Genomic DNA, 26,403 nt, shown 5'->3' on the forward strand with positions numbered 1-26,403 from the left:
TTTCAAACCACTATGTTGGGGGTGGGAGGTGAGGTGGAGGTTTCATAATTTTCTAGAAGATAAAGAACTTATTTAGAAGGGAGAGGGGCAAGGAGAAAAAAGGAAGAAGGAGGATATAAGTTCACAAATACTTACATGAAGTCAGACTGAATTTTATGGGACCCACTGGCCATGGATTTGAATTCAACTCCTTCCAGATCAATATCCTGAGGTAGACACCATTCCAGCATGTTACCTATGGCACATAAAAGTTACAGCTCAGCCTGGAGGAAACTGCTCCAAAAAGAGAGCATGTGTGGGAGAGGAAGCCACTCAACACCCATGTTGCTCAGCCTGAAATAAACCCCTCCAAACGTCAAAGTGATTTACCCTGCCACTCATGCAATCACATATTTACTGGAAGATGTGGAAATAGACATTAGCAAGGAACATCTGTTCCTCAGTTTTACTGGTGCAGCAAAAGCATCCTCTATGTCCCCTAAGTACTTTCTCTTGAATCTGCTGTTCCATTGGACTACACCAACCAACCTCTTTTTTCTTTCACTACCAAATTTTTCACATGAGACCTCTACCACTGCCTTCATTTCAGCAGGCTTCCTCGAGACTTGGCTTCTGTCTGTACCACTCTAGCTTAAAATCAACTTCTCTGAGGACCCTGATGACCTTGCCAAATCCAACAGCCCTTTCTCAGTTCTCATTCTTCTTACCGTTGCTGACATTGAACACCTCTTCATGAAACTCTCTACTCTGCTGTTTTCCATAGTATATTGTGCTAGTTAGCTCATCTACTTAATTGGCCCTTTCTTCCACACTTCTTCCCTGCCCCTGCAAATAAAGGTGTTCCTGACATTCAGTCCTCAATTCTCTGCTCCTCTTTCTCTTCTCACCCCATCACTTCTACCCAGCAGATATCCCAAATCTCAATCTCTAGCCCTAATCCTTCTCTCAGGTTCTAAACCTGCATTTCCTACAGTCCTTTACAGACATTTCTACCTGAATATACAACCTCCTCAACTTAAAATCAGCGTATCCATGGACTCATCCTTCCTGCCCCCCCCACAATAATAACAATTAGTCTTCCAACCCCACAACCTCCTTCTTTCTGTCACTGGCATAACCAGTTTCTCAGTCAATGAAGACTGAACCCCTGGAGTCTTTCTTCCTTTTATCATCTTATATAGCCCATTAAGTCTGATCAATTCTTCCTTCAAACTATTCTTTGGATCTGGCATAGTACAATGGAAAAAGAGATTCTAGAGGCAGAGGCTCAGGATTCAAATCCCACTTTTGCCTTGTGCCAGACTTGGAATTTTAGGAAAGTCATCTTTAAAATGAGAAGGTTGGGTTGCCAGGCTTCTTAGGTCCATCCCCTTCAGCACTAGGTCTAAGATTTTGTGATCTTCAATACTTCTTTTTTTTTGGCTAGATGCTTTCTGTGGATTTTTAACATTACAGTAATTTGCATTTATACTCACCCCTCCCCCCATCAAACCTTTCCTAGAAGGAAAAAAAAAGGCTAACCAATAAGGCAATTGTGTCAGACAGTATATATTGCATTCCACATCCATAGTTTTCCACTTCTCTACAGAGAGACAGGATGCTCTGTTCTCCTAAACAAAGAACATCACTGCGAGTAATCAAGAGAGTTCAGCTGGCCCCTTCTAGTGTTAGGTACATTCCGGCAGTCAGGCTATATTGTTCTCTTGGGTCTGCTTACTTCATCAAAAGTCTTCCCATGCTTCTATGAATTCCTCATATTGTCATTTCTTTTGGAATAAAATTATTCCATGATGTTCATATACCACAACTTGTTCAACCAACCCCTAATTGATTGGCATCTCACTCATCAATTTCTAGTCTTTCTGCTAATAATAATAATAACAACAATAGCCAGTATTTATATAGTACTTTAAAGTTTGCAAAGTGCTTTACAAATATTATCTCATTTTATCCTCACAACAAACCTGGGGGCTATATGCTATTATCGTTCCCATGTTATAGATGAGGAAACTGAGGCAGACAGAGGTTAAGTGACTTTCTCAGGGTCACACCACTAGTATGTGTCTGAGGTTGGATTTGAACTCAGGTCTTTTTGACTCAAAGGCAGAGCTCTACCCACGTCAACAACCAACTGATCCCACAAGGAATGCCATTCTGAATATTTTGCTATTATATGGGATTTTTCCCCCCCTGTGATTGACTTTGTGGCATCTACTTTCTATTCTTCCACCATCATCCCAGACTAAGCCCCTATCATCTCATACCTACATTGTTTCAGAACTTTAGAACTGAAAAGGCCCATACATATCATTTTCATCATTTTCCAGATTCAGAACCTCAGGCCCAAAGTGACTTTTACAATGTCTCTTAACTAGTTAGTGACAGAGTCAGAGCTAAAACTAGGTCATCCTCTCTCCCAGGCCAATGCTCTTTTCTTTAAACCAGACTGCCTCACTTTTGAATTCCCATCACAGTATAATGCCTTGTGTCTTTGCTGTTGTTCAGTCATGTCCAACTCTTCATGCCCCCCATATGGGGTTTTCGTGGCAAAGATACTGGAGTAGTTTGCCATTTCCTTCTCCAGCTCATTTTACAGATGAGGAAACTGAGGCAGAGTTAAGTGACTTGTCCAGGGTCACACACAGAGTAAATGTCTGAGGCCAGATTTGAACTCAGATCTTCCTGACTCCTGGCCCAGCACTCTATCCACTGAGCTATCTATCTAGCTGTCTCATTGTATCCTAGGATTCCTCAACTATTAATTAGATTTAGCAGCTATATTTGCATAATGCTCATGATTATTTCTCTGTACACTAATGGAAACATAAAACAATCTCTCTAAAGATAGAAAGTCTTTAAAAAAAAAAAGATGGAAGGTCTTTGCTAAAGCAAAAAGCCTTATTCTAAATGTTGACATATTTATTCAGCCACTGTTTACACATCAGAGCTGTAAATTTGATGGTATCTAAAGAGTCTTTTAGGTTACACTTTAAGGCACTCCATAAGTCACTGAATTTGTAAGATTCTGTATAATAATGATAGCATTTCCTCGGAAAATGTACGAGGCAGAACACAGTAGTTTACTTCCAATTATCTTGTCATATAGTCAAAATTTGAGTTTCAAAAGGAAAATACCATAATAATGAAATGCCGAAGCAGACACAATCCTATAAGCATCATATAAACAGCATGAATTAATTCTTTACAGAGTCAGAGCAAATTCCTTACTCAAGTGCTCATCTCATGGGCTTTAAAATATCATAATCATAGGATCACAGAAGCAGCCAATCAGTAAGTGTCTGCATGCCAGGCACAGTGCTAGGCACTGGGGATCCAGGTACAAAGGGGAAGACCTAATCTTGCTGATAAGGACTTACATTCCGATGGGAGAGAAAACAAATGCAAATATAGGTATGTATAACAAATACAAAGTTAATAAATACAAATCTATACAAAGTAGTGGTATACAAAGTAGCTAGGGGTAGGGGTAAATCAGGGAAGGCTTCACTCAGAGGATGATGCCTGAGCCGCATCTTAAAAAAACAGAGAGACCACGATGTGGACATATAGAGGAGTGCTTTCCAGGGCTGGCGGCAGGGTCAATGCAGGTGGAGTGGGTGGGGTGATTGGGGTGGGGGGAGGAGAAAGAGAGAAATGGATAGATAAATGGAGAGACAGATGAAAGAAAGATAGAAAGAATGTTGCATGTGAGGAAGAGAGAGGTCAGTTTGACTGAATCACAGCATGCAAGATGGTAACACCTGGTGAGGCTAGAAAGATAACCTGGGACCAGGTTGCAGTACAGGGCAGAGGTTTCAAACACACTGCTGAACCAGATTAAAATGTAACTGGGAAATATTTAACAAAATGAGTAAAAACACAATTTTTTTTGTTTAGTTCGTCATGTTCAGTCCTGTCCAACTCTTTTCCTTGGCAAAGATACTGGAGTGGCTTGCCATTTCTGTCTCTAGTTCATTTTACAGATGAGGAAGCTGAGGCAAACAGGGTTAAGTGACTTGCCCAGGGTCACACACAGCTAGTGTCTGAGGCAGGATTTGAACTCAGGTCTTCCTGACTCTGGCCTAGTGTTCTATCCACTGGGCCACCTAACTACTGTAAAAACACAACAGAACAGATAATATTCCTCTCAGAGTTGTTGTGAGGATAAAATGATATAATATTAGTAAAGTGCTTTACAAACCTTAAATCATTACATAAATGCTAACTACTATTATAGCTATTATTGTTGAGGATTATAGCCTCACATAGTAAGCCTTTTTCTCCAGGGACCATCTTTCTGCTACTGCTAGAAAGTGACATGCAGCTCTGCCCTGTGCAGGTTGTTGTTTGGTCATTTCAGCCATGTCCCACTCTTCATAACCTCATTTGGTGTTTTCTTGGTCAATATACTAATGTGGTTTGCCATTTTCTTCTCTAGCTCATTTTAGAGATGAGGAAACTGAGGCAAACAGGATGAAGTGACTTGCCCAGGGTCACACAACTAGAAAGTGTCTGAAGCCAGATTTGAACTCAGGAAGCTGAGTCTTCCTCACTTCAGGCCAGGCATGCTATCTAGTTCACCACTTGCCACCAAAATAATACCTGCTAACAGGCTACTTGAAGCCAAATATATGTTAGTGTCCTCACTAGTCTTTTTCTTTTTTTTTGTTCTCAATCAAAGCACCAATCAATCAGGCCAATGACCAACAGGCATTTGGTAAGTATCTATTACTGCCAGACCCTGTGCTGTGTACCAGGGATATAAAAACCAAAGGGAGATAAGTCTCTGCCCAAAGGAGCTTACATCTTACAATCAACATATTCACTTTCGTACCCCCTATGTCCATTATGAGCAGAAACCAAGAAAATTCTATCTCTAGAGGCAGTCACCCTAGTAGATACAGGCTTCCATTCTGAATGGGCATAGAGATGAAGCAGGGGGAGGAGCAAAGGGAGGCATATGGAATCAATCAAGCCTCAAGTTAGAAAGGGGACTCCTGCATCTTCAAAAGACTCATGATGGAAAATGCTCTACACATCCAGAGAAAGAACTATGGAGTCTGAATGCAGATCAGAGCATACTATTTACTCTCTCTTTTTGTTTTGTTTTGTTTTGTTTCTTCTTTCTCATGGTTTCTCCTATTGGTTCTAATTCTTCTTTATGACATGACTAATGTGAAAATATGTTTAATAGGAATGTATATGTGGAGCCTATATCAGACTGCACACCATCTTGGGGAGGGAAATGGGGAGGGAGAGGGAAAAATTCAAAACTCAAAAGTTTATGGAAGTGAATGCTGAAAACTAAAAATAAATAAGTTAATTTATTTAAAAAAAAGAGAAAGAAAGAAAGAAAGAAAGAAAGAAAGAAAGAAAGAAAGAAAGAAAGAAAGAAAGAAAGAAAGAAAGAAAGAAAGAAAGAAAGAAAGAGGTCCCCTAAGATCCTTTCCAGTTTTGAGATCCTGAGGTAAGATTCCAAAAGTTTTATCTGAGGAATGTTCTCCCTTATGCTCAAGGAACAGAAGGACTGTTACCCCACCACAGAGAGGGCAGGGAAATTAGATAATGACAAAATGATGCAATACTAGAAGAGACTTTGGACCTGATTCAGACAGAAAGAACTCAGTAATAAGCTAAGGGGGCAGCTAGGTGGCACAGTAGATAGAAGACCGGCCTGGAGTCAGAAGGACCTGAGCTCAAATCTGACCTCAGCCATTTACTAGCTGTGTGACCATGGGCAAGTCACTTAACCCCCACTGCCTCAATAATAATAATAATAATAATAATAACAATAATAAGTTGCTGAGGAAGCTGGTAAAGGAGAATAAGTTGAATTCTCAAACTACTATAGAGCACAGGACCAACTTAAAAGTAAGAGGACCTGGGTTCCAATCCCAGCTCTGCTTCATATTACTCTAGTCATCTTAAAAATCACCTTTCTGGGCCCCCACCTCCTCATCTGGAAAATGAAGTGGTCAAATCAGACATGTCTAAGATGTCATTTTTAAGTCCTATGAGCAACTTCCATTTCTGGAACATTCAGGTTCTTGAATAACAACTACTCACATGTCTGTGTGTCTTAAAATCTCAGGAGACACCGAATTCAGGTATTAATATCTCTGTTTTAAAGACAAAGAAATGACCCTCATCACAAACTGGCACTCAGTTCCAGGGAAACCTATAGGCAGATAGGTGTGAAGTGGATAGAGTGCCTGGCCTGAAGTCAGAAAGACTCATTTTCCTGAGTTTATAGCTAGCTTCAGATACTAGCTATGTGACCCTAGCCAAGTCACTTAAACCTGTTTGCCTCAGTTTCCTCATCTGTGAAATGAGCTGAAGAAGGAAATACCAAACCACTCCAGTATCCTTGCCAAGAAAACCCCAAATTGGGTCATGAAGAGTCAGACATGACTGAAAACAGCAACAACCATTGCTCATATTCTTAGCCCTTCCATTTTCTAAATGAGTAGCCAGCCGAGCCTGGCCTGGCTCTAAAAGTGAAGGAGCTGGAGCTGGGACAAGGAGACAGCTCTGTGCCTTTGTTATTCCAGTAGAAGGGCTTAGGTAGGCAATTTCCCACACAGGTGGTGCCTGAGCTAATTGTTGCTGCAATCAATAAGCTTCCTTCCCTTCCCTCCATCCATTTTTCTTTCTAATTCTCAAAGATTATAAGGCCTCCTCTCAAACTTAAGTAGAGTTGCATAGGGGCTTTCTCCCCCTGAAGTGAAGCAGAATATGCTTAGAGACGTGGCCATTTCATGTTCTGAACTTGGGCTCCTTGAAGATTAGAATGAGGTTGTGTTTTCTTGGCTCACCATGCAGCACGGGAGCTCCACAGATGGAGAGTAAAGGGGACTCTGGATCACAGAGTCACCTACCAACCTCATCTTTAAGACAGTGAAGCTGAAGGCCTTATTTAAAAGATTTGGCTAAGCGATTGTCTTCTCTAACAAAGTCTGGCTTCTACTCGCTCTATTCAGTTCTGAGGGCTGGCTAAAGCACCATTGACAAAAGACTTTATCACAGGAATAATGACATTACAGATGTCCAGAAAAAGATCAAGTTAGTAAGTAAAGAGGCACTCAGGCTGGAGAAGAGCCTGTTCCCTATGCTTGTCATCCCAAGTACAGAATACACTGCCTGCTCGCCTTTGCCTTGTTGAATCTCAAGCTTCTACCAAAGCTCAGCTCAAGGACCACATCTGTCCTGATCCCTCTCCCCCTTACCAGATGTCATCACCTCCTTCATCCTCAGAAATGTCTTTGTATCTACTTTGGATAGGGTGTCCCAAGAGTTTTAGCACCATCTTAAGCATAAGATGGCACTAAGATTTTTGGGACATCCTGTATATATTTTGTATTTACTTTTCTGGGTACATGTGGACCTCTCCCCCCCCGCCCCCCAATGGAATGTAAGGTTCTAGATGGCAGGGGCTATTTCAGTTTTGGCTTTGTATCCTCAGCACCTAACAAAGGACCTAGCATATGGAAAGTGCCTAGCAAATACTCATTAAGTGCTCACTATGAACCAGGTACTGTGCTAAGCACTGGGGATAAAACAAAAAAAAACAAAGACAGTCCCTGCCCTCAAGGAGCTTATGATCTAATTGGAGGGACAACATGCAAACAAATGTATACAAAGCAAGCCATATACAAGATAAATAGGAAATAATCAACAGAGGGAAGACAGTGGAATTAAGAGGGCTTAGGGAAGACTTCCTGTAGAAGGTAAAATTTTAGTTTGGACTTGAAGGAAGGCAGGGAGGTCAACAGTCTGCGCAGAGGAGGGAGAGCCTTCCAGGCATGGGGGACAGCCAGAGAAAGTGCCTGGAGTAGAGAGATGGAGTGTCTTGTTTGTGGAATAGCCAGGAGCCCAGAGTCCCTGGATCAAAGAGTACCAGTTGAGGAAGAAGATGTAAGAAGATATAAGTCAAGGCGGCTAGGTTATGAAGGGATTTGAATGCCACATGGAGCATTTTGTATTTGCTCCTGGAGGCAACAGGAAGAGAGGGGGTGATAAGATCAGACTAGTGCTTTATTAAATCACTTTTGCAGCTCAATGGAGAATGGATTAAGAGTGGGAAGAGCCTTGAGGCAGACAGACCCACCAGCAAGGAATTGCAGTAGAATAGTGGCAATGTCAGAGAAGAGAAGGGGGAGTGTTTAAGAGGTGTTGACAGGTCTTGGTAACAGCTTGGATGTGGGCGGGGGAGGAAGGTGAGAGAGAGTAAGGAATCCAGGATAACTCCTAGGTCGTGAGCCTGAGGAACTGGGGGATGATATTGCCCTCTGCAGTAATAGGGAAAGTAGGAGAGAGTTTAGGCGGAAAGGTAAAAAGTTCTGTTTTAGACATATGAGTTTAAGATGCCTACTGGAAATCCACTTCAAGATGTCTGAAAGACAGTTGGAGATACAAGATTGGAGGTCAATTGAGAGACTGGAACAGGACAGGTCGATTGGAAAATGGTCAGCAATAAGATGGTAATTAAATCCATGGGAGCTGATGAAATCACCAAGTAGTATAGAGTAGGGCTTCTTAAACTTTTTCCACTCAGCCTTGGCATTGCGTGGCCTGAGGGCATACGCAGTGCAAAGTGCTCATGCTTTGTGTTCAGAACCAAGGCTGCAGGGAAGTTGCCCGATACAACAAGGGCAAGCGTTGCCAGAAACATCTTGGATTCATTATGCGCTTGGTTTTTAATTAATTTTTGCTTGTTGTGCATTCAGACACCTTTTACTGTTGCCAAATTCAGTTTAAGAAGTGCTGGAGAGGGAGAAGAGGGCCCAGGACAGAACCCTGAGAGACACCTACTGTTAGTTGGTGTGATCTGGGAGAGCATTCAGCAAAGGAGACAGACAAGGAAAGATCAGATAGGTAAGAGGAAAACTAGGAGAGAGTGTTGTTCTGAAAACCTAGAGAAAAGCCTATCAAGGAGTGGTCGACAGTGTCAAAGGCTACTGAAAGGTCAAGAATGAAAATTGAAAAAGGCCATTAAGAGATCATTAGTAACTTTGGAGAGAGTAGTTTCAATGGAATGATAAGGTCAGAAGCCAGACTATGAGAGTTAATGAGAAGTAGGTTGTTCATTTGTTACCAAAAATTTGGATATCTGGTTTTGTATTTTTTAAGGTATTCTTTTTTTAAATTAATTAATTTATTTTTAGTTTTCAACATTCACTTTCATAAGATTTTAAGTTCTAAATTTTCTCCCCCTCCCTCCATGCTCCCCTTCCCAAGACTGCATGCAATTTGATATAGGCTCTATATATACATTCATATTAAGCATATTTTCACGTCAGTCATGTTGTAAAGAAGAGTTAGAACCAATGGGAGGAACCACAAGAAAGAAGAAACAAAATAAAACAAAAAAAGAGAGCAAATAGTATGCTTTGATCTGCATTCAGACTCCATAGTTCTTTTTCTGGATGTGGACAGCATTTTCCATCATGACTTTTTTGGAGTTGTCTTAGATCTTTTCATTGCTGAAAAGAGCTAAGTCTATCAAAGTTAGTCATTTCACATTGTTGCTGTTACTGTATATAATGTTCTCCCAGTCCTAGTCATTTCATTTTGCATCAGTTCAGTCTTTCCAGGTTTTTCTGAAATCTGCCTGCTCATCATTTCTTGTAGCCCAATAGTATTCCATTACATTCATATGCCACAACTTGTTTAGCCACTCCCCACTTGATGGGCATCCCCTCGATTTCCAATTCTTTGCCATGCATTCTTTTTTAATGAAAAGGATAGCTATGTGGCACAATGAATAGAATGCCAGGCTTGGAGTCAGGAAGACTCCTCTTCCTGAGTTCAAATGCAACCTCAGACACTTCTAGCTTTGTGACTTTGGATAAGTCACTCAATCCTGTTTGCCTTAGTTTCCCCATCTGTAAAATGAGCTGGAGAAGAAAACGGCAAACCACTCTAATATCGTTGCCAAGAAAACCCCATATGGGGTCATGAAGAGTTAGACACGACTAAACAATATCAAGATTCTTTTTAGAAAATCACAGAATCTAAGTGGTCTATAGAAAACCCTTTTGAGATCTGGCCTGATCTGTAACAGGACAAATAACTTTTGATAGCCTGGTGAAAAGGAAATGAGGGTGGATTTGGAATCAGAAAAGCTAGGTTCAAATCTCAGCTCTGCCACCTGTGTTGACTTTGGGCATGTCACTTAATTTATTTGAGCCTCCAGTTTCCTCATCAGTCAAATGAGGAGCGTAGATTAACAAACCTAAGATCCTGCTTGATCTCTGCCCCAAATACCATTCACAAAAAAAGACTTTAAAACTGTGTAGGAGCACAGCACTAAATATTAGCTGTACATCAGAAAGCAAAAAAAAAGTGTTAAGAAAAGACCTAAAGAAGGTAAAATTTTGAACTTGGAAATTAAATCAATGCTAGCTAGCTTTTCCCTAGGGTCTAAAGTCCATTAGATTAAGTAATATGGGGGGGAGGGAGAAGAAAGGTGGGAGTATCATTTCATACACACTCTGTTATTTTACTTAATTCTCCACTGAGTTCCTAGGGGTTAAAATAGAAATCATGGCCAATGACCACAAACTGACTTCCCCAGGAAACCACAAGTTAAGCAGGTGAATCATCAGCAACTTGGGAAAGATGTGGTCAATGTGAGATTAATAGGAAAATGAAAAGCAGCCACAATCAGGTTTCACTGCCAAATCCAATGAGGAAAAAAAAAAGAGGGAGGAAGAAGACAGAGTTAATAACCATTTCATAGGGCCAGCTCCTTTTTAGATAGGAGGAACTTTCTCTCTGACTCCCTCATAAGTTTGCTCTCTTCTTATGTAAAAGAATCTCAGTAATCAGACGGTCAACAAGCATTTATGAAGCTATTCTTAGGTGCTAAACACTGTAGTAAGCCCTGGGAATAGAAACAGACATAAAAAACAGTCCCTGTCCTCAAGGAGCTTACATTTAATGGAGAAGACAATACACAAAAAGAAATTGAAAGGGAGGTGAGGGAGAAAGCTGAGAGGGAGGCACAAAGTAGAGAGTGGCCTGGGTACCCTTCTTAAATGGAGGTCTTGGAGGAAGCCATCCAGAAGGAAAAGTCACAGGGATGGAGGGTACATCCAGTGTGTGAATTGCAGGTGAGTGAGGCTAGAGGATGAAGAACTGGGGCATGGTAGAAGAAGCCCAGAGAGTGGCCTGTACAGAAATATAAACATCATACCAAAGAGCCTTCCTGTCTTACTCTCCTTCATCCATCCATCACGTTGTTTCCACCAGCATTTGGAAGCAACTTATCCTTTGCCATGATTAGATGACCTGGGTCTTGTTCCAAGATATGTCATGGATCAACAGAATGACAACAGCCCCGTTTCTTGATGTCTATGCCCTGTGATCTCTTTTGTTTAGAGAAGCAAATAAGTTACCAAGTAAAAGCATGTACTTCATTGACTCAGTGAAGATGCTTCAAGGATTAATAATTGTTGTTTGTGACAAGACTGAGAACCACAAAGGCAATTGATGCTACAGTATTTATATACTGCATATGTAAACAGATTTGATATAATCTTGCAAACAAGGGAACGAGAAATATCTCACTAAATTACAAAATGTTAGGTGTAATTTGTGCACTTCAGGATGTGTAATGAAATTCAGCATGGGATCAGAAATTTAGAGCTGGAATGAACCTTAGAGGTCATCAAGGCCAACCCATTCATTTTACAGATGATGAAACTGTGGTTCAGAGAGGTTAGGTCAAACAGGTAGGGAATGTGTTCAAATGTATTAGAATCTAGGCCTTCCAGACTCCAGTTAGGAGACACAACAGGTAGAGCACTGGGCCTGGAATCAGGAAGACCAGAGTTCAAATCTGACCTCAGATTACTAGATGTGTGACTCTGGGCAAGTCACTTAACCACCATTTGCCTCAGTTTCCTCAACCGTAAAATGGGAATAATAACAGCACCTACCTCATAGGGTTGTCATAAGGATCAAATGAGATGTTTGTGAAGTGCTTAGCACAGTTCCTGGCACATAGCAGGAGCTAAAATATTTAAATGCTTGTTCCTCATTCCCTTGGCCCTGTCTTCCAAATCCAATCCTCTATTCGCTTCACCATGCTATTTCTCAGGCTACCTTGTATGGCTTCTATCTAGATTTTATTTCTCTAGTATCCTAATTTCCTACTCATGGCAAACATGTTACTTCATCTTGAAAAAGGCCTTAAGTTTTGTTGTGGAAGTGGACTTGGGACGGGTTGTAGCTTGTGAGTTGGAGTAAAGTGTTAGCATCCAACCTTGCAGAATAAGGTGGTAAGTTGAGGTAGCTAATAGATGTTTGAGGTGTGTGCATTTTGTGCTCAGTTCAGCTAGAGGCAGTTTTCTATTCCTCAATGAGTGAATCAACTAGGTAAACTTGGTTTTACATTGTACTCAAATTGTTCCCTGATATAACAAGCAGGTTGGAACAAATTAGCGTTCTCAAAACAAGAATTATGGAAGAACTGACCATGTATACAAGACAACTCGGAGGTAATCTTAGAAGGAAGGTGCTAGCATTGAGGACTGGAAAAGGCTTCTTACAAAAGATGGGATTTTAGCTCAGACTTCAACAAAGTCAGGGCAGCAAGGAGGCTGAAAGAAAGAAGGTTCTAGGGTGGGACAACAGCTAGTGAAAATATATGGATGTGTATAGAGCACCGGCCCTGAAGTTGGGAGGACCTGAGTTCAAATCTGACCTCAGACTAAACACTTGACACTTACTAGCTGTGTGACCATGGGCAAGTCACTTAACCCCATTTGCCTGAAAAAAAAAAAATCCATAGAGTCAGAGGGTGGAGTGCCATGTATGAGGCCAGCAAGGTCAGTGTCACTGGGCTGTAGAGTATTTGAAGGGGAGTAAAGTTTAAGAAGACTACTCAAGTTCCTTAACCTTTCAGTGCCTCAGTTTCCTCATCTATAGAATGGAGGTAATAAAAATAGCTGGGAATCTAGGTGTCAAAGTGGATAAAGCACTGAGCCTGGAGTCAGGAGACTTGAATTCAAAGAGGACTTCAGATACTTATTAACTGTGTGATCCTGGGCAAGTCACTTAACCCTGTTTGCCTCAGTTTCCTCATCTGTAAAATGAGCTGGAGAAGGAAATGGCAAATCATACCAGTGTCTTTGCCACGAAAATCCCAAAAGGGGTCACAAAGAATCAGGCATGACTAAAACAACTGAATAATAATACCAATAAATAATAATAGCTAGCATTTATAAAGAGCTTCAAGGTTTGCAAAGGGCTTTACAAATATTAAATCATTTCATCTTCACAACAATCCTGGGAAATATGTGATATTATTACCCCCATTTTGCAGATGAAGTAACTGAGGCACAGTGAGGTTAAGTGACTTGCTCAGTGTCACACAGCTAAGTGTCTGAGACAAGATTCACACTCAGGTATTCCTGACTCCCAAGGCCTAGTCTCTATCCAAGGGGTCACCCACCTGCCTTAATAGTAACACCTGCCTCATAGGGTTGTTGTGAAGGATCCAGTGAGATACTACCCATAAAGCGCTATGTAAACTTTAAAGCACTATATAGATGCTAGCTATTAATAGTCGTCACAGTGGCAGTGATTATAATTAGTAACAGCAGTAGCCCTATGACTCTGAGCAAGTCATACAATCTCCAAGCCTCAGTTAGCGCATCCTTATTCTTCCTTCTCCCTTGAATTTCTTGTCCCTTTGCCCTTTCACAGCACTCTCTTTCCAAAATCCTGAAAACCAAACACAGTTATCCCTTCTAAATAGAGACTTGGATATATCGCAGGTGAGCATGTGAAATTAAATGAGAATGTGAGGGGAGTTTTGCAGAAGCTGCACATGACACAGAACTTATGACCAAATACTTAACCCAAATTTTACTCTAAGGTACTGTAAACAACCCAGAGAAGAAAAAGAAAAAATTCAGACTTCTCTGGTATAAAGGGAGGGCTAAAAACTCCTAACCCCCTTAATAAAGTGGAAGGGATAACCGTACCGCCTCCATCACCAACCTCCACTGAACCTAAAGAATGGGAGGGGACCTCAGAGGTCACCTACTCCAATACCCACCCCAACAATAACTCTCCCTTCCCCCACCCCTTTCATCATACCCAACACAGCCCCTGAAGGAAGACCTCCAGTGAGGAAGAACCAGCTACTCTTAGCCCAATCCACCTCTGGATTGTGCTAATTCAGTGGTTCTCACAGTACAGTGTTAGGGTCTCCAAGAACCTTTCAGGGGGATCCAGGAGGCCAAGATTGTTTTCATAATTATACTAAGATGTTGTTTGTCTATTAAAATATTCCTTACTTCTCCAGCTACCTATCTGTCTGAGGCCAGATTTTCTTCATATACTTCAGCCACAACACTGTTTTATACCAGATAGAAAGCAGAAGCAAAGGAGAATCTAGCTGTTGTCTGTTAAGCCAGACATTAAAGAGATTTGCAAAAATATATAAAACAATGCCACTCTTCTCACTAAATGTTTTGTTTTAGAAAAATATTTTTCATTAAAATATGATATTTATGTTGACAGGTAGTATTATTATTATTACTTTTGAAATGAATTAGCAAATATTTTAAAAATTGATCAGTTTTAATTTCTAATAAGGTAAATATCAATATAGTGTTGATGTTGTCATTGTTCAGTTATGTCCAATATGATCCCATTTGAGGTTTTCTTGGCAAAGATACTGGAGTGGTTTGCCATTTCCTTCTCAAACTCATTTTACAAATGAAGAAACTGAGGCAAACAGGGTTAAATGACTTGCCCAGGGTCACACAGCTAGTAAATGTTTGAGGCCAAATTTGAACTCAGGTCTTCCTGTCTCCAGAGCCAGTGTTCCATGCCACCTAGCTGCCCGGAGGGCCTCAATAATTTTTAAGTGTGTAAAGACATCCTGGCACCAATATGTTTGGCACTGGTCATGTCTAGAAAATATGTTCCAATCTGCACTTGCATCTATCACCTCTCTTTGACTGACAGACATAGACCACACCTCCCCATATTGTCCAGAAATAACATGAGTTTGTCAAATGCTCTGCTAAAATCTAGACAAACTATATATAAAGTGGTCCCCTTTTCTACCTATCTAGTTTAACCTATCAACAAAGGAAATTAAATTAGCCTGACGTTCCTGTTGAAATCACACTGGCTCTTTGTGAACACAACCATAATTTTCTAGATGTTCAAGGAGCCATCCCTCTAATAATGTTCTAGAATTTTGCCAGGAATCAAAGTCAAGCTCTCTAGCCTTTAATTTGTAGATTCTAGCAACTTCCTTTTTTTTTTTTTTACATTTATCCCCCTCCAATCCTGCAGCATCTTGCCTGTGCTTTATTCTCTCAGACATCACTGACAGTAGCTCAGCAATGATATTTGCCAGTACTTTCAGTACCCGGGGATTTAGGACTAGGACTATTTACATCAAGTCCTCAAGGACAGGTAGGTGGTCTTTTAGTAGTTCAAGGTAAGCACTCCTTGCTTATGTAGGAGCTTGGCTCCTCATTAGCCACTTTTATTCTGCGCTTTCCAATCCAAGGATCATTTTCCTTGGCTGAGAAACAGGCAAAGTAAGAATTAAGCACCACTACTTCCTGCCTGCCATCCATGATCATGCTCCCAATCACATCAAGCAGTTGTCCTATCTCTTCTATGCTCTTCCTCTTAACCCTCAAGGATAATTTTTTTAATTCTTTTTTTTTTCCTGTCTTTAATTTCATCTACTAGGCTCAACTCATTCTGACCTTTAGTGCTTCAGACACTATCATTACCCAGCCATGCCACTTTTGAATTCACCTTTTGTCAGAATCTAAGTTGGTCAATGATTTTCCTGTGCATCCATATTGTTCTCTTTAGACAACTCTCCCTCATCTGTGTCTTGGGAGTTAGATCTCCTTGTATTTTATTCTAGGGAGCTTCCCACCCCTCCTGTTGTTTCCTGCAGAATTTTAATCTCAGCGATGCTACCTTTCCTTCCTCTGAACCCTTTGAAGTCCTATCTCCCAAAATCAGAGGGTCATATCATGGCTTGCTTCTACTTTATCACCAATCCTAGGACTGAAGGCTACTTTCCCAGGCAAAGCTCTCATCATTTATATCGCAGCAACCAGTTCCTTCTTGTTGATGACAATCAATTCCAGAATAGAAATTCCCCTTGTTGATTGTGCTACCTTTTAAAAGATGAAATACCACCAAGGCAAGTCAGCCTTATTAGTTGCTCTGGTTTTGGAAAATGTAGAGTTACTGAGGGTGTCTAGAAATTGACTCTAGCCTAATCCCTTTATTTTACACATGAAGAAACTGAGGGTCACAGAAATTAAATGATTTACCCAAACATACACAAATTATAGGGTACTAGGTGGCACAGTGGATAGAACACCAGCCCTGGAGTCAGGAAGACCTGAGTTCAAATGTGGCCTCAGACACGTACTAGGTATGTGACCCAGGGCAAGTCACTCAACCCTGTTTGCCTCAGTTCCTCATCAGTAAAATGAACTGGAGAAGGAAATGACAAACCACTCCAGTATCTTTGCCAAGAAAACCCCAGATAGGGTCATGGAGAGTCAGACATGACTGAAAAAACAACAATAACAACACCACAAGTTGCAAGTATGTGAGCCAAGATTTAAAAACAGATTTCCTGACTCCAAATCAAGTGTTTTTTCCATTGCATATTACTATGTCCTTTTTCTGAGTGTTTCACAACATACTCTGATGACAATATTTATTATTTCAGATGTTACTGATAGTCACCCAAATGTCCCCACCATGCTTCCCCTCTGGTTGCTAAATATATATTAATTATAATATATAAATTTATAATAAAAATTCATAGTACGGTATAAATTTATCTCTATTCTCAAATAACTATATTTACTGATAGTACTAATCTGTTCTCCACCCATTTTCAACCCATTTACTTATCCTGGTAATTTCAAATAAGGTATATACCCTTCAGAAACCACATTACAATCAATGATTCTGGCCCACCAAGTGTCCTTAATTTAGGAGGTCAAATTTGCTTGTGTTAGGATCTCTAGTACACCTTGCTTATTAACCACACTATGTGCCTTTGAGTATAGACATCTGAGGCCAGGAGTATTGCTGCTAGCTTCTTCCTTAGATTTTGTCTCCTGTGAGTTTCTGATTTTCTTTTTCACTATTTTTCTTTCTACAAAGTAACTACCCTATGTCATGTCTAGCTTAGTGGATATACAAAGCTCTCTACTTCTTTCCCTTTCAGTTTAAAGCCTTTTAGGTTAGGTTTCTAAAGCTCTAGGCGGATCAATATCTTCCTGCCCTTGTTAAGTACATTCTATCCCTGGCCAGGAACCTATCACTCCCTATATTCCAAGCAGCTCTTAGTGCCTATAAGCAGGAAAGCAGCTACTCTAGGAAGTCTTAAAACTGTGCTGACTAGGCAAGTGAATTCCTTAATCCTCTCATTCTACACAAAATACATTCAAAACTTCGTTTTGGGAAGGCCAGGGCAATCACAGGCAAGCAGAGTTGTTGAACTTAGTACATAAAAAGAAAAGTAATTTGTACATAGAAAATGGACAGTTTTGGGTGCAGGTAGGTGGCACAGTGGATAGAACAGCAGCCTTGGAGTCAGGAGGACTTGAGTACAAATCTGGCCTCAGATGCTTGACAGGAGCTGTATGACCCTAGGCAAGTCACTTAATTCCAATTGCCTCACCCAAAAAAAGAAAAAAGAAAAGAAAATGGACAGTTTTATACACATACACACACATATATATACATACACAAACACACACACATTTATAAAATCCTTTTTTGTTTTCAACTGTGTATATGGAAGTGATCGTGTTATTTGATGTTTGTTAAGTGCAGAATTTTTAAAAGGGAAAAAAAACCCTAATAATTTCCTTCTTTCTTCAAGCTTCTAATTGTATCTCAGTCTTTCTCAGCTGAGAATCTTGTTCTCCACTTTACTGAGAAGAAAATATCCAACTTTCCTCTTTCTCTTCCTCACCTATTCCCCCTTCCTTCTCATCTTAGAAAATGAGGTTACTCCTCTTCATCAAAGCCAAAACTCTACCCCCTGGGCCTAAGAAGATGTGTAGTAGAAACAAAGCTGAACTCTGAGACAGGAGACTCGGGGTCAAATTCTAGTTCTGATAGTAGCAGCTATTGACTTCCAAGGAATGAGGTTATAGATTCAAAGGTGCTGAGACACAATCCGATAAGGGTCAGAAGAAGAGACAAGCAATGGTGATGGGTGACTCCCTGCTGCAGTGCATGTGGTTGTTATTTAGAGATGGGGCTAACAGTAAAGGGCTGTCTTCCTGGAGCACATATCCAAGGCATGATGGGGAACCTACCAAAACTTGTCAAACTGGATCAATTCTGGTGATCGGTGTGGGTACAAATTACAAAACCAGAAAGAACCTAGGAAGCCTTGCCAAAGATTATGAAGCTTTTGGCAAGGAACTGAATACCTTAGGGACATGGGCACTCATCAAAGGCAAAGGATTCAGAAGAGAAAGATGAGATTTGGGAAGTGAGTTGCTGGTTAAGAAGATGGTGTCTGAGAATGGGAATTGAGTTTCTGGGACACAGGTCTATATAGGAAAAACAATTTTTCCTAGGCAAGGATGGAATGCACCTTAGAAACTCACAGGAATATATTTGCCTGAAGTCTAACAAATATAACAAAAAGGGGAGGCAGAAGACATAATGGACTCTATACCAAGCTAAATACCATAACTATAAAGTAGGAAAAATGACAATAGACACACCAGAAATATACAGAAGATCTTACTCAAGTAAGGAGCAATATTCCCAATTTGCTTTGGTATCACTCTTTATGTCTAAATCTTCTATTCATTTTGACCTTATCTTGGTATAGTATGAAATACTGGTCTATATCTAATTTCTGCCACACTATTTTCCAGTTTTCCCAACAGTTTTTGTCAATGGTGAGTTCTTATCCCAGAAGGTGGAGTCTTTGGGTTTATTGAAAGGAGCCAGTATTAAAACCCATCGTCTCAGATGTCTCTACACAAAATATGGGTAATATTTTGTAAACTAGAGCAAGATGCACTAAAAATTTTAATATTTGTATAAGGACAAAAAAGGAAAGGTTGACTTCATGGATCCCACTGAGACCTGATGGAGTGAGACCCATCAATGAAAGGTTTCTGGAGGTGTATACCTTACTCAGAGGTAAGTAAGTGGTGGTAGTAGAGTAGCGTGTTACTCATGTGAGGAAATCCAGAAACCACAAGCAAGCAGAATGGTGAGGTGATTTCATGCATTTGGGTTAAAATAAATGGGGGCAGAAACAAAAGTGATATTGTCATCACAGTACAGTACAGTCCACCTGTACAGGTAGAGGACACTAAATGAAGAGTCTGAGAAAGGGACCATAAGCCTAGCAGGGAAGCAAGATATACAGTAGTGATGGGAATTTCCATTATCCAAACACCTGCTGGAACTCTCTACTAAATGAAGAGGAGTCAGAAAATTCCTGACTCATCTTAATGTTAATTTCATTCTTGAAATTAACCTTGAAATTAACAAGGGGTTAAGTCAATTCTGGATCCGATTTGTACCAACTAAGAGGAATCACTGTCAGAGTAGCAATGATGATCACTTCACTGGAGAATTTGTTAAACAGTAGGAGAGGAAAGCTAGGAATTGCCTGACATCCAGAACTATGTGCAATGAGCAGAAATCATAATAAGGCAAATGCAAAGAAAAAACCTCCTTTCCTTGCTGCAAGGAAAAACTTCATAACAATGAGAGTAGAATCCCAAAGTAGAAGGAACTGCCTCAAAAGGTCTTCAAGCAAAATTTGAATAACCACATCAGAAACATTGTAGAGGACACTCCTGCTCAGGCTGACATCGGACTAGAGGTCCTCCCACGTCCCTTACAACTCTGAAATTCTGCAATTGTACAACCCTGGCGGCTAGGTGGCGCCATAGTGCATAGAGTGCCGGGCCTAGAGATGCGAAGATTGATCTTTCCAAGTTCAAATCTGGCCTCAAACACAATTAGCTGTGTGATCCTGGGCAAGTCACTTAATCCTGTTTGCCTTGGTTTCTTCATCTGTGAGAAGGAAATGGTAAACCACTCCAGTATCTTTGCCAAGAAAACCTCAAATAGAGTCACAAAGAGTCAGACACAACTGAAACAACTGAACAACAGCAAAGCCCTATGTCAATGTGAGTTGTCATTATTCCTATTGACTCCCATCTTTCTCTTCTATATCCCATCCTTGACACCCTTGCTAAAGTAATCTTTCAAATGCACAGGTAAGATCAACCAGTCTGGTTTTCAATTGCCTGCTGAGTAAAATGATGACTTTTGAGGTGGCCATGCCAGGTCTTCTACACCGTAGCTTCCTCCTACCTTTCCATGCTTACTTCAAAGTACTCCCCCACCTCCTTCCTATACTCCAGACTTCTCTGATTTCACCTTGGCTGACTCCTGCACACACCAGTCTCCTGGCCTGGAATAATGTCTCTGCCTCCCGGCATCCTTTTAGGCTCAGCAGCTACCTCCAAGCATCCTTCTCTGACCATGTCCGCTAAACAGGATCTCCATTTTACCTCCGCACGGCACTTCATCATTTTCTAACTTGCCTCAAAATCACCTGTGTATATGTGTTCACTCTAGCCTCCTAGAGTATTATCTCCCTGAGGACCCAGACCATGTGATTTTCCCTTGGCACACGGATGTTTGTTCAAATGAAAAAGAAGTCTCAGACATCAAAGAGAAGCAGTAACACCTCAAAGAAAACTTGTCTCCTCAAGCTCTCTCAGCTGTCTATACTCCATTTTTTTTTGGTGCCAATGGTATCACCTGAGGCAAATTCTACATACAGGTATGCACACTGACTGTAGACTGTTCAAGTCAAAATGTTCAAATGTCAACCTAGGGCCAAGGAGCATCATCCAAATGTTTTCTCAGAAGATGGAGCACTTGAAGGGTGGGAAAAAAACCCCATCATCTCTTAAGGACATTTGTTCCATTTTGTCTCCTACATTTTTATATCTGTCCTAAAGCATTTGGGGACACAACTCTATGGTCCATAATAATAATAGCTTGGGGGAATAGAAGAGCTACTTCCTAAAAAAAAAAGAGAGAGAGAGAGAAGAAACAGAGATAGATAACATCCTTATCTAAGACTGTCTCTCCTCTCACACCAACTTCCTCCCATCTGAGCCAATGACAGAACAGCTTTGATAGAAAATGGTACCTGGGTTAAATTTACCATACCACCATTCCTGTTCCTGATATCCACTATCATTGAATATTATCCACTATCAATACACACAAGTATACTTTCACTTCCCTTCCCCCACAACAACTGAGGTTAGATGGGCACCACCTTCTTTTTGGTCCTGGTCTTTTCTGTTCACCAAGGGCTACAGGTTCAGGGTAGCTTTCCCTTCTTCCAAAAATCAAAGGTGCTCTAAGCATAAGCTGTGTTTGTAAAATGTGTTTAGCACCACAAATGAAAAGCTAAGTTAGTGTATAAATTCACCCACTGCACATTATTATTTATTATTATTAATAAATTCAAAAGGGCCAAACAGCACTCCTTCCCCCAAAAAAAATTCTAGAGGGGGAATTCTTACCTTTTCTCTAACCGCTCTTGGCCACCCCTTTTCCTCCTAGTTCCTCTTAGACTCTGACTAGGAACAGCTTAGTTTAGTGCTGAAGTCTATTAGTGGGTGGGCATGAGCAATATTTTCCTTTATAAAAGTATCCATTTTAATTTAGAATTGATGGTACAACCATTTCTCTGAGGGGCAGCTAGGTGGCGCAGTGGATAGAGCTCTGGCCTTGGAGTCAAGAGGACCTTAGTTCAAATCCGACCTCAGACACTTGACACTTAGTAGCTGTGTGATAACACAGCACGTCACTTAACCCTCACTAAAAAGAAAAAAAAAGGGGGTCCTCTGGCTAGTAGTACAGCTCTGAATTCTTAAACAAAAGGCTCTTCCTAACAGCGGGAACATCAACTCTGGAGATCCTTAAAGCCCCTCCCCAGTTAGGTAGGGTTGAAAGATAAAAATCCCACCCTTTGTAGTCATACCCCAAAGGACAATGGATATGCTTATCCTATCCTTGTACATAATAGATACTCATAAACCACATGGATAATCACCTTACATGCATAATCTCACCAGATTCTTACAATCTCTTACAGGAGGTTTAAGTAGCTCTACATACACAGAAGAGAAAACTGAGGTTGAAAATAGGTTAAGTAATTTGCCCAAGGGTTACACAACAAATAAGGAGCTTTGTAAGAATTTGAACTCTGGACTTCAAATCCTTTCTTTTTCTACTAGTATACCAAGTAGCAACCCAGCAATTAAGTTGAGCGGCCATCACACTAGTCCGAGTTCTTTGGAATAAGGGTATACATTCTCAGTTTCACCCTATGGAAACACTCCCATCAACCAAGCACTGGCCTACATGCTGGGGACATGATGACAGCAGTGGACTATTCTTTCAAGAGCTTATGACCTGGCTAGGGGACAGAACGTCTGTATGCGTGTGTTTTTTAGGGACAGAGACTGCATCTGTGATTTCGTTGGCATGGAGAGCTCTCAGATTAAAAAAAAAAAACTATCTTTTCCAATTTAGGTTTATACCTTCTCTGCAATTTGTAGTTTTAAGTTACCAGGGCACTAAGAGATTAAATGTATGTAGCCTAGAGAAAGCATGTGGCCAGGACAAAACTTAAACCCAAGTCTTCTGGGTTCAAAGGCGAGCTCTCTATTCAGCCACAATGCAATTCTGCCTCTAAATACAAGGTAATTTGGTGGGACAAGAGCCATCAGTAAAGACTTCACGTATAAATTGGTGTGTGAACCAACCCTTGAGGGAAATGAAGGATTTTAGGAAGCAGAGTTGAGAAGGAAGAGCATTCCAGGCATGGGAGACACCCAATGCAGGGCTACAAGTGTGTCACGTTTAGGAAAAAAGTCTAATTTGGTCTAATGGACCATAGTTTTTATGAAGGTAGCATAATTACCAACAGGAATTTCTACTCTAGAGCTTTTAAATGCCAAAATTGTTTATACTTGATCTTTGAAGTAACAGGGAAACATTGTTTATTGAATGGAGACTGACATGATCAGACTTGCACTTTATTGAAGTTACTTTGATAGCTGTGTGGAGGATGAACTGGAGAAGGAAGACTTGAAGTGAGAGACGGTGAATCAAGGTAGGAGCTGTGTGAATGGAAAAAATGAGATGGATGCAATAGACTTGGAGGTGGAAATAAATGACAAGATTAGTCACCTGAACGGATATACTGCAGTGACTGAAGAAGGGAAAAAAAGGGCAACACACCAAACTTGCAAATTGGGGGTAACTAACTGTAATTGGGATAACCTGTGACTATAGGTGTCCCACAGGGCTCTGTCCTGGGGATGCTTCTCTTTTCTACAGGTGATCTCATGAGAGCCGATGGATTTAATGACCATCTCTATGCTGATAATTCTCAAATCTACCTGTCCTGCCCTAAACTCTCTGTAGACCTATGATCTCCAATTTCCAAATGCCTTTCAGACATCTTGAACAGGCTGTCCGGTACACATCTTAAACTCAACATGTCCAAAAGAGAACTTATTATCTTTCCCCTAGACCCTTCTCTCCCTCCTAACTTCCCTGTCACTATAGAGGGCAACACCATCATCCTCCTAGTCCCTCAGTCTCATAGCCTAAGTGTCAGCCCCAACTCCTCACTATCTTTCACCCACTATGTTGCCAAGGACTGTCTATGTCACCTTTGCATTTCTCAAATGTGCCCTCTTCTCTGCTCTGTCACTGCCATCACTCTGGCACAAACCTTCATCACCTCACTCAGACTTATTCTAATAAGCCTTTGGTAAGTCTGTCTACTTTAAGTCTCTCCACCATTCAGTCTTCCTCCACTCAACCACCAAAGTGATTTTCCTAAAGATCAGATCCCACAGTGTCACCCCTACTCAAACTGCAGTGGCTCACTATTACCTTCAGAATCACATCATCTTCTCTTTGGCTTTCAAAGCCCTTCATAACCTGGTCCCTTCCTACCTTTTGTTTTCTTACACTTTTATTCCCTCCAACATGTCCTCTTCTATCCAGTGACACTGGCCTCATTTCTATTTCATGAACAAGACACTGGATCTCTCAGCTCAGGACATTTCCTCTGGCTGCCCCTTCATTTCTAGAATGCTCTCCCTCCTCATCTTGCTAAATCCAACTAAAATCCCAGTGCCACGGCAGTCTTTAAGTTTCAACTAAAATCTCATCTTCTACAGGAAGCCTTTCACAACCTCTCTTAATTCTAGTGCCTTCCCTTTTTCAATTATTTCCTATCTTCCCTGAAAACAGTTTGTACGTATTTGCTTGCTTGTTGTCTCTCCTGTTAGATTGTGAGCTCATTGAGGGCAGGGACCGTCTTTTGCACCTTTTTGTATCCCCAGTGCTTAGAAAAGTGCCTGGCACACAGTAGGTACTTAATAAATGTTTATTGACTAACTGAAAGGGGAGTAGTGCTCTCTAGAAAAATAACGAAAATTAGAGAACATGTGGGTTGGGTAGGGGTAAGGATAATGAGTTGTTTGACTTATGTTACTTTTGAGATGCCCAGGAAAAATCTATACTCATTCTACCAGCACTCCGTGAAATACATAAAGTAACGTAGTCATTCGAAAACTTCTTCCCTCTTCCCTACCCCACCCCACACCAAATAGCCTTGAAGAGGCTTTATTTAAAGAGGCTTCTAGTTCAATCTCCTTACTCCGCTTCTAACGTCAGGAAATCCTGAGGATCAAAGAAAAAACTGAACGTATCCACTGGAACAAGGTCTCAGAATACCTAAAGGCACGTTTCAAGAGAAGGTAGCTACCGGAATTCTCCTCTCAAAGGGGCGGGGGGCGGGGGAACTCCTCTAGTCAGGTAAGAAAAACCTGCCGTGATTACTCATCTCCAGGGTAAATGAGGCTGAGCGAGCACCGCTAGGTGGGGATGGGTTGTGGGCACAGCTGGGACTGAGGACCTGCTAGGAAGCCAGGGGATAGGAATTTGTAAAGTCAATGGAAAGGTGAAGGGAACAGCCTTCCTAAAGGGTTACAGCAGCCCCATGCTGGGGGAAGTCACCTGAAGAGCTAGCTAGCCGCACCCCACCCCTAGCCGGAGGTGGGCGTGCTCCCTGCTCAGGTAACGGGGAGATCCGCTGCCTGACCCGCACTCAGGGGCTTGGGGTGTCAGACTCCGCAGCCCGCGGGGCCAGAAAGCCGCGGGACAGTGACAGAGGCTATCGCTCCCTCCGCTGCCAATGGGGGGCCCTACGGGGCTGGAGTGCAGGTGTGCTGGTGCGATGCGCGCGCACCGAAACCCCCCCCCCCGCCCAATTCAGCGGGCAGCAGCAGCAGATGCCAGGCCGACAGCCCAGGTGGGCTCCGGCGGGACTCTTACCGGTGCGGGGATCGAAAGTGACCACGAACACGGCCACCACCTGGTCCTCCTCCTCCTCCAGGGGCAGACGCCCGGACTGCCGCCGCAGCAGTTCCCCCGGACCGAACTCCGCCTCCTCCTCCTCATCTTCTTCCTCCTCCTCCTCCTCCTTCTTCTTCCCGGGCTCTGCAGCCCGCCGGGCCCCGGATGCAGGCCCGCTCCCCAGCCCCCCGCCGCCGCCCCCCGCGCCCCATCCCCGGCCGCTGGCCTGGAGCTCGGGGGCCTGTGGCAGGGACACGGCTGGGCCCTCGGCCCAGCGCAACAGCGGCGCCTCGTCTCCCTGCTCCACCATGGCGAAGCGAGGAGGAGCCGCGGGCGGGGAGGGGGCGGGGGCAGGGGCGGGCTAGCGGGGATGCCCGGCCCGGCGGGTGGGACCCTCTCCGGCCTCGGGCGCTAGCCCTCTCTGCGCTTTCCTCCACCTCCTCTTCCTCCTCCGCCCCGGAGCTCACCTGCGCCCCTGCTCCCGGCCCAGCTGGCCACTCTCCGTCCACCGGCCAGGTGCCGCTTTCCCAGCGAGCCCCGGAGGATAGGCACGCTTGCATTTTTCCGTTTGTTTCTCTGATTGGGGCTGCTGGTCCATGTGCACCTAAATACACACACGCGTATAGATTGGATCACTGAAATGTTGATGGGCGTTTGGGGGCATTGTGCATGCACCGTATATGTACACAGTATATACACAGTGATACACTGCGAGTATATATGCGATACACATATTTTATCACATAGTGTATATTACACACATTTTTATATAATACATATTGTGTAATTATGGATTACATTTAAATACAATATACATTTAAACATAATAAATGCATTCCTTAATACTGTATACATAGTCTCAGATATATATTCACACTGTGCATATGTATATGGCATATGTCCTTATTATGTACATATGTATACACAAGT

At 41.9% G+C, this 26,403-nt stretch overlaps 1 protein-coding gene across 1 annotated transcript in view; it reads right to left on the reverse strand.

Annotated features, from left to right (window-relative positions):
• Positions 1-25,783, reverse strand: part of KIAA1147 (KIAA1147 ortholog) — a 54,974-nt gene extending 29,191 nt beyond the window's left edge. The window contains exons 1-2 of the mRNA XM_027842358.1: positions 25,453-25,783; positions 136-235 (exon numbers count right to left, since the gene is read on the reverse strand). Of these exons, the coding sequence (XP_027698159.1) occupies positions 136-235; positions 25,453-25,783 (431 nt within the window). The remainder of the gene's footprint in view (positions 1-135; positions 236-25,452) is intronic.
• Between the last annotated feature and the right edge of the window lie 620 nt (positions 25,784-26,403).

The sequence above is a fragment of the Vombatus ursinus genome, unplaced genomic scaffold (genome assembly GCF_900497805.2).
Source record: "Vombatus ursinus unplaced genomic scaffold, bare-nosed wombat genome assembly UNPS02014870.1, whole genome shotgun sequence".
Taxonomy (NCBI): domain Eukaryota; kingdom Metazoa; phylum Chordata; class Mammalia; order Diprotodontia; family Vombatidae; genus Vombatus; species Vombatus ursinus.